The following is an 8,071-nucleotide window of genomic DNA, read 5'->3' as shown; positions in this document are numbered from 1 at the left end:
AGACCAAAGCTTGGGAAAGTTACGTTATTTTTGGTCTGCAGCTCTCCAGTTCTGTGTGACCAATTTTTTTTTAACTTTTATTTATAATTATAGTGATACAATAAAAGAGGAGAGTCACATGTGATTACAAAGAGGACAAAGTAGAATAGTAACAAACAAACAATAATTAAAAAAAAAAAGGAAAAGAGAAAAAAAGAGGGAAATATATAAAACCCTGATTTCCCTCGACCCTCCCTCCTCTCTCTGGATTCCCTTCCAGATCCCCTGCTCGACATTTTTATTCTTAATTTTCCAAAATCTTTCCCGAACCTTTTTCTAAAAACCTGAGAGTGTCATCACTTAAACAGTTTCTACTTCTGTGTTTTCAATTTTCTTTTCTTTTTCCTTGAGATATTTACTTAATCTGTCCCAGTCTGTTTTGTGTCTGTTTTTACTGAGATTATCTGTGTTAATGTGTCCATATTTTTTTTATATCCATCAGTTTCAAAAGCCATTGTTCTAATGACGGCGTTTCCGCTGTTTTCCAAAGTTTCGCAATCGTGATTCTAGCTGCACTTGTCATATATATAAACAGTTTTTCATTGTTTGTATCCGTGAAAAAGTCCGTTAGCCCTAATAGAAAATATTCCGGTTTTAGGGCTAGCTTTATTTGTAATATGGTCTCCATTTCCTTCTGTATTATTTTCCAAGACCTTTTTACCTTCTTACACCCCCACCACATGTGGAAGAAATCTCCCTTCTCTTTCTTACATTTCCAACACTTATCTCCATTCTTATTTTTATTGATTTTTGCCAATTTTTCCGGCGTTATGTACCACCTGAAAAAGATTTTATACCAGCTTTCCTTTAACTGTGTTGAGTATGTATATATATATTTTTTTGCCAGCACCTTTCCCATTCCTTCATGCTTATGGTATGTCCAAACTCCCTAGCCCATGTGGTCCAGTTCTGTGTGACCAATTGATATGATGGTTATGGAGTTATATTATGGACTATTGGGTGTGTTAGTTGGATTATAAAAGCTGAAGACCCCAAAAAGGAACCTTGCTAAACTTTGCTTCTGCAGTCCACATACTTAAAGCCCCTTAATCCCAGGATTGTGTTCTTCAAAACCCTTGGCTTCGTAGTTTTGGGGTGTACAATAAGACCCCAATTTCCATGAAGAATACATTACCTAACACACTGCGATTCCATAAAACTACAAATACAGGCAAACACCATTAAAATCTGACTTTTGATTCCCACGAAGCATAGAGTTGTGTTGGATGTCCCAGACATTCATGGAGAGATGTGCTAAAACAACCAATGGATGGAAAACAGAAATGTCTGAAATCTTCATAGAAAATTATAGGTGGATCCCAATGTGTCCTGTCACTCAGATTTTCAAGTGAACTAAAGGCTCTTCTGTCAGCTCACCACAGCCGCTCCTGAATGAACACACGAGACTCTCTGTGGTATCACCAGGAACTTTTACTGTAGGAAACATGAACATCAGAAAAGCCAAGAATGGGAGGCTCCGGCCAACCCTCCTTTATATACCCTCCCCCTCATTTGAACAGTCTCTTCCCGCTCAGTAAAACCCCGCGCAAATTCCCCGCCAAGTCCATCAGCCGTTTCTCCTCCGAGTCCTGGGACGCAGGTGTCTTATCAATGTCAGTGACCCTGAAACTCAGAGCCACATCCAGGCTCTAGTAGCAGGGTTCTGACATGGCGTCCTCCTCCCCTTCGTCCTGGAAGGAAAAGATTAAACACAACTATTGTTCTCCGCTGTCCAGAGTTCCTTTATACTTTTTTAACAGGCTGCAATGGAATACCGGGTGTACCTTTCCTAGGTCCTTTGGTAGCCTCAGCTCATAGGTCACTTCGTTTATTCTTTTTGCTACCCTGAATGGCCCTATATAGCGTGGAGCCAATTTCTTGGATGGGAACCCCAATTTCAGGTTTTTTGTGCTCAGCCAAACCAGATCTCCTTCGCCCAATTTGTCCCCCTCTCGGCGCCTACGATCCGCAAAGAGCTTGTACTTCTTTTGTGTTTCCCGCAATGCCTCTACCACGGTTTGCCACCCTTGCTTGATTTTGGCCGGCCATTCCTCGTCGGTCTGGCCCTCCCCTTCCTTCCACTCGGGTAGCCTGGGGAAAGGTGCCACCTCCTGTCCGTATACTATTTCGAATGGGGCACGACCTGTGGCCGAATGTACGGCCCCGTTAAAAGCCATCTCAGCAAACGGAAGAAGGTCCGCCCAATCATCCTGTCTATAATTGGTGTACATCCTTAAGAATTGGCACAGTGTCTGTTGGGTACGTTCGACCCCCCCGTTGGTCGCGGGATGAAAGGCCGAGCTCAGGTTCCTTTCTGCTCCTAACAGCTGTAAGAATTTTCCCCAAAATTTTGCAGTAAATTGGACTCCCCGGTCACTAATTATCTTGTCGGGACACCCATGTAGGCGATATACATGCTTCACATACAAATCAGCAAGTTTTTCAGCTGAAGGGAGTTTTGGCAGAGCCACAAAGTGTGCCTGTTTTGAGAATAGGTCCAATATTGTCCAAATGTATCTGTGGCCTCTGCTGGGGGGTAGTTCGCCTACAAAATCCATGGCTACGCATTCCCATGGCCTCATGGGCTCCACCACCTTCTGCAATAGCCCCTGGGGCTTCCCCGGTGGTGTTTTTCCCTCTGCACATAATTCACACTGCGTGACGTATCCCCTGGCGTCTTTCCTCATTCCGGGCCACCAGCATTGTTTGGCCAACAGTTTAATAGTCCTGGTGGGGCCTAGATGACCCGCACCCTTGTTATCATGGTACTTCCTTAACATTTCTCGTCTTAAACATTCAGGAATATACAATTTCTTATTTACAAACACCAAATCCCCACACAATTCTCCCTTTTCTTTGTTTGTTTGTAACCATTTGTCCATTCCATACGCTCGCTTCAACTCTTCCTCCCATATTTCTCCTCCCCCCGTGGAAATGGCAGTACGTTTGTTTTCTTTGGCCGCTTGTGCTCGAGTTAGTACTGCCAGGCCCCATTGCTTATCAAGAAAAATACTCCCTTCAGATTCCTGAATTCCTCCCCCGTGCTGAGGCATCCGAGAGAGAGCGTCAGCGAGTATATTATGTTTCCCCTGGAAGAATCTGAGTCTGAAATCAAAACGGCTGAAATATTGGGCCCATCTAATTTGCTTCGCTGATAGTTTACGAGGGGATCTTAGATACTGTAAATTTCTATGGTCAGTCCACACCTCAAACGGTGTTCCACTTCCTTCCAGAAAGTGTCTCCAGCATTCTAGTGCTTTTAGAATCGCTAAGGCTTCTCTCTCCCAAATCGGCCAGTTTTTTTCTGTATCGCTAAACTTTTTTGACAGATAGCCACATGGCTTCAGGTTCCCCCCCTCGTCTTTCTGTAGCAGAACTGCCCCATATGCCCGGTCTGACGCATCGCAATGTAATACAAAGGCTTTAGACATATCAGGGTGCTGTAGGACAGGCTCCTCAGTAAAACGCTTTTTAAGGGCTTCGAAAGCTTCCTGGCATTCCATTGTCCAGGCCAGTTTGGCCCCTGGGGCCTTCACTTTGGCTGTTTCTCCCCTACCTTTAGTCTTTAACAAATCCGTTAATGGCAAAGTGAGGCGCGCAAAGTCCTTGATAAATGTTCTATAGAAGTTTGCGAACCCTAGGAAGGATTGCAGCTGCTTCCGTGTTTTGGGGGCTTCCCACCCCCTCACGTCTTCTACCTTCGCAGGGTCCATCGCCACTCCCTGGGAGGAAATCCTATACCCCAGAAAGTCTATCTGGTCTTTATTGAACTCGCACTTGGCAAGCTTCGCATACAGTTTTGCTTCTCTCAACTTTTGCAGGACTTCCCTGACTAGTTCTATGTGTTGCTCCTTAGTCCGAGATACTAACAATATGTCATCTAAAAAAACAAAGACTCCCTTGTACAACAATGGATGCAACACTTCGTTGATTAATTGCATGAACGCGGCGCCTCCGCCGCACAAACCGAAAGGGAGCACACGATAATTGAATAATCCGAATGCACAGGAGAAGGCCGTCTTCCACCTGTCCTCTGGTTTAATCTGCAATTTATGGTACGCTTCAATTAAGTCCAATTTAGTGAATATCTGTCCCTCCGATAACTGGGCGATCAAGTCCTTCACTAAAGGTAGGGGGTATTTATTTCCAGAACTGATTGCATTCAGGCCCCTGTAGTCAATGCAGAGCCTCAGCGTTTGGTCCTTTTTGCGCCTGAACAACACAGGCGCCCCTAGAGGGGAATTTGAAGGCTCTATGAAACCCCTCGCTAGGTTTTTATCAATGTATTTTCTCAGTTCCTCCTTTTCCCTAGCCGACATTGGGTATATTTTTGCCTTAGGAAGCTCTGCTCCTGGGACTAGCTCTATCTTCACTTCAACTCTCCGCTTCGGTGGGAAACTGTCTGCTTCCTTCTCATCAAATACGTCCACAAAATCCCGATACTCTGGGGGTAATTTATCTGCCAGTTCTGCTATCCTGATAGAGTCTTCCTCCCCCCTTTTCCCCGGCTCCCTTTCCACTTCCTGGCTCCCTCCTTCCAACTTCATCCTGAAGATCATGCTCTTATCCTCCCAGTTGATTTGCGGGTTGGCCTGCCCCAGCCATGGCATGCCTAGTATAACATTATAGCTGGCTATTTGTGATATCACAAATGACACCTTTCCTTCCCAACTCCCTATCTTACACTTTACATCTTCGGCACTGTACTTAGCTAATGATCCCGATGCTGTGGATCCGTCCAACTGCGAAAAAGCTATTGGGGATTCTAGGTTCGTTCTTTCGCATCCCAATCCCTCGGCTAATTCAGGGGAGATGATGTTCCTGGAACATCCACAATCCACAAATGCTTTGCAGGTTGCTTGTTTGCTGCCACTTTCCAGCTGAATGGGGACCACTATCATGGCTTTGTCCTGACTTACCAACCCCCCCGAGTGGTGCCTCATCGGTGGTTCTTCCTCGGCGCGTTTCCCTGCCACGGCTCTTGGTTTGGGCGGGCCTCCGCCTTCCCCTTTTCTCTGCCAGCACTCGGCAGCCCTGTGGCCCAAACGGCCGCACACGAAGCAGCCCCTCCTGCTGGTGCTCACGTTCCCTGTCGGCTCCGTTCTCCTCCCGGCTGGGGTTGATCCCTCCTTCCGGCTCCCCTCTTTCATCTGCGGCCGCTGCTGTAGCCCTCCTCGGTGCCTCCTCGCCTGGGCCAGCGATGTCTCGATGCGCCCCGCCAGCTGAATCCATCCGCGCAGTGTGTCAGGCTCATCACGATGCACCGCCCAGGAGAGGATCTCCCGCCTGAGCCCCTCTTTGAAGAGTTCTATCTTTGTCACTGCAGACCATTCCGGCACCTTTTCAGCGAGGCATTGGAACTCCTCCGCATACTCAGATACCGACCTCTGCCCCTGGGAGACGGTCTTCAACTCCTCCCTCGCCCGGATCTGCTCCAGTGGATCTCGGAAACGGGTCTCCAGGGCCCCCATAAAGCGTCGGAGTGACCCCAGACATGGGTCGCGCCGCGCGTGTAGTTGAACGTACCAGCTGGCCGCTCCCCTCTTCAACACTGCACCAATGGCCCGTACCCGGCTGGATTCCGTTCTAAAAGTGTGGGCATTGTCCTCCATATAGCCCCTCACCGTGGTCAGGAAAAAATCCAGTTCAGAGGACTCTCCCCCAAACTCGATCCTTAGTTCCTCTCGTCTCGGTAGGGGTCCCTGTGGTGGCAATCCCCAATTCTCCGCCCGTCGCAAGCCCCCTTGCGGGCCAGTGGGCCCCGCTGCTGCTTCCCTTTGTCCTGTGCCACGCCCGGCATTCGCCAGGGGCACCAGGGTCTCAGTTGGGAGCGTAGCCGGGATTCTCGGAGGCTTTTCCCCTTCGTCGTCACTCTCCTCCACCCGCGTCAGGCTCGTTTGGATCTTGGGCCGGGCACCGGGCTCCTTTCGCATTTCCCTTCCCTTCGGTGCTGGGAGGTCTGCAAAGCCCTGGCTGCTTCCCATGCTCACGTCCCACATTGAGCTAGCCCGGAGTTCCCTTCCTCGCTCCGGCTCCGCCAAAACCGCCAGGCGCTCCATCGCCCTCGACATCACTGCCAGGGTGGTCTCCATCGCCGACATCCTCTCCTCCAGAAACACCATCTTTTGCGGGCCTGGGGAAGGTGAACCTTCCTCTCCTCCGGTGCTATCTCCCCGCACCACTCCGCGCCTCTGGGTTACCCCATTTGGCTGGGCATAAGCGGTGGATGACGCCAGGGCCGCCAGCTGGTGGAACTCAGCGTCCGTCTCGGGAGTGGCCCTTTCCGACCTTCCTCCTCCGGCGCCCAAGAGCTCTTCATCCTCCACTTGCATGTTACACCTCACCGCTACAGCGGGATGGTGTCCGTATTCTTGGCTTAGTGTCAGCTCACCACAGCCGCTCCTGAATGAACACACGAGACTCTCTGTGGTATCACCAGGAACTTTTACTGTAGGAAACATGAACATCAGAAAAGCCAAGAATGGGAGGCTCCGGCCAACCCTCCTTTATATACCCTCCCCCTCATTTGAACAGTCTCTTCCCGCTCAGTAAAACCCCGCGCAAATTCCCCGCCAAGTCCATCAGCCGTTTCTCCTCCGAGTCCTGGGACGCAGGTGTCTTATCAATGTCAGTGACCCTGAAACTCAGAGCCACATCCAGGCTCTAGTAGCAGGGTTCTGACACTCTTCTACCTTGCCATCCCAAAAGATGAGCAGCAAATGGCTCCTATGTCTGTAGAGGAGTCCAATTGCTCCGAAATTTAAAGGACCTATCCAAGGTGCTGAATAATATTTTGGGGCTCTCCCAACTGTTGAGGTATCATGTTTCCCTGAAAATAAGACAGTGTCTTATATTAATTTTTGCTTCCAAAGATGTGCTAGGTCTTATTTTCAGGGGATGTCTTATTTTTCCACTTGCTGTGCCCGGCCACGCATTGCTGTGGCGAAGTATGGTGGTATGGGAAATAAAGTATTGAGGAATTGGTGGTAGTTAAGGTAAAGGGTAAAGGTGTGGAGTCCAGATAATCCAGTTCAAAGCAGATAATATAAGATTATAAATGGGTTATATAGCTGTGTGGAAGGGCCTTGAGTCTACACTGCCATCTAATCCAGTTAAAATCTGATAATTTGTATTTTATAGGCAGTGTGTAAGAGGCATAAGTGAGGCCTAACTCTGCCTGTCCCCTGGGTGAGTGGGTTGCTAGGAGACCAAGTGGGCGGAGCTTAGCCTTCTAACTGGCAGCAATTGGATAAAAACAATTATTCCTCTCCCTCTAATTAGGACTTTATTTTTCTTTTCTTTTTGTTGTATGAATGTAGAGGCATGGATGAGGGGTTGTGTTGTCAATTTTCAAGGTTGTGAGGTGTTTAGTTTTGTTGTTTTGGCAGTCGCCAGGATTCCATCACTCTTTTATATATATATATAGATGGAGAAGAATTTATATTTATTGTTGAACAAAAAAATGAACATTTATTACATACTGTACTATAGTTGTCATCACAAACCAGCATAACCAGACAATCTATGAATCCTATCAAGAATTTCTTGTTATTACCATTATTTCCATGTACAACAATCACCGATATTGCATGCTCTGGTGTTCTGTTCAGCAGGCATGCTTCCAAATAAAAACTTTGCTAGGTCTTACTTTCAAGGGAGGTCTTATATTTAGCAATTCAGCAAAACCTCTACTAGGTCTTATTTTCAGAGGATGTCTTATTTTCGGGGAAACAGGGTAGGTGCTCTGAAAATAATGTGGTCCTGTTGCATTATCCGGGTGGAGGCCACAAGGGGGTGCTAGAGAGAGAAGGATGGTCCATGTTATGGGGTTGGAGGGTGGGTTGAAGGAGGGAAACCATTTCCCCGTTTTCCTGTTATGTCCCCATCGTGGAAACAACCCTCCTTTATGATATGGGAAGGACAGAGGGGGAATAACCAGCAAAAAGGGGGAAATGTTTTCCCTCTTTCAACTCCCCCCATACAATGGCGTATCCTTCTCTCTCTAGCACCCCCTAGTGGCCTCCGCATAGAT

At 47.8% G+C, this 8,071-nt stretch overlaps 1 protein-coding gene across 1 annotated transcript; it reads right to left on the bottom strand.

The window, feature by feature from the left end:
* Positions 1–1,454: 1,454 nt before the first annotated feature.
* On the bottom strand, positions 1,455–6,728 carry LOC134293637 (uncharacterized). Its single transcript, XM_062961814.1, has 2 exons — positions 4,959–6,728; positions 1,455–1,730 (listed from the first exon to the last, which is right to left on the bottom strand). The coding sequence occupies exons 1-2, from the start codon at positions 6,504–6,506 to the stop codon at positions 1,689–1,691; spliced, it is 1,590 nt and encodes a 529-aa protein (XP_062817884.1). The 5' UTR covers positions 6,507–6,728; the 3' UTR covers positions 1,455–1,688.
* Positions 6,729–8,071: the final 1,343 nt, after the last annotated feature.

The sequence above is a fragment of the Anolis carolinensis genome, unplaced genomic scaffold, assembly GCF_035594765.1.
Source record: "Anolis carolinensis isolate JA03-04 unplaced genomic scaffold, rAnoCar3.1.pri scaffold_9, whole genome shotgun sequence".
In the NCBI taxonomy this organism is placed as follows: Eukaryota; Metazoa; Chordata; class Lepidosauria; order Squamata; family Dactyloidae; genus Anolis; species Anolis carolinensis.
The sequence above is the reverse complement of the archived record's forward strand: the minus strand, read 5'-3'. Positions and strand labels throughout refer to the sequence as shown.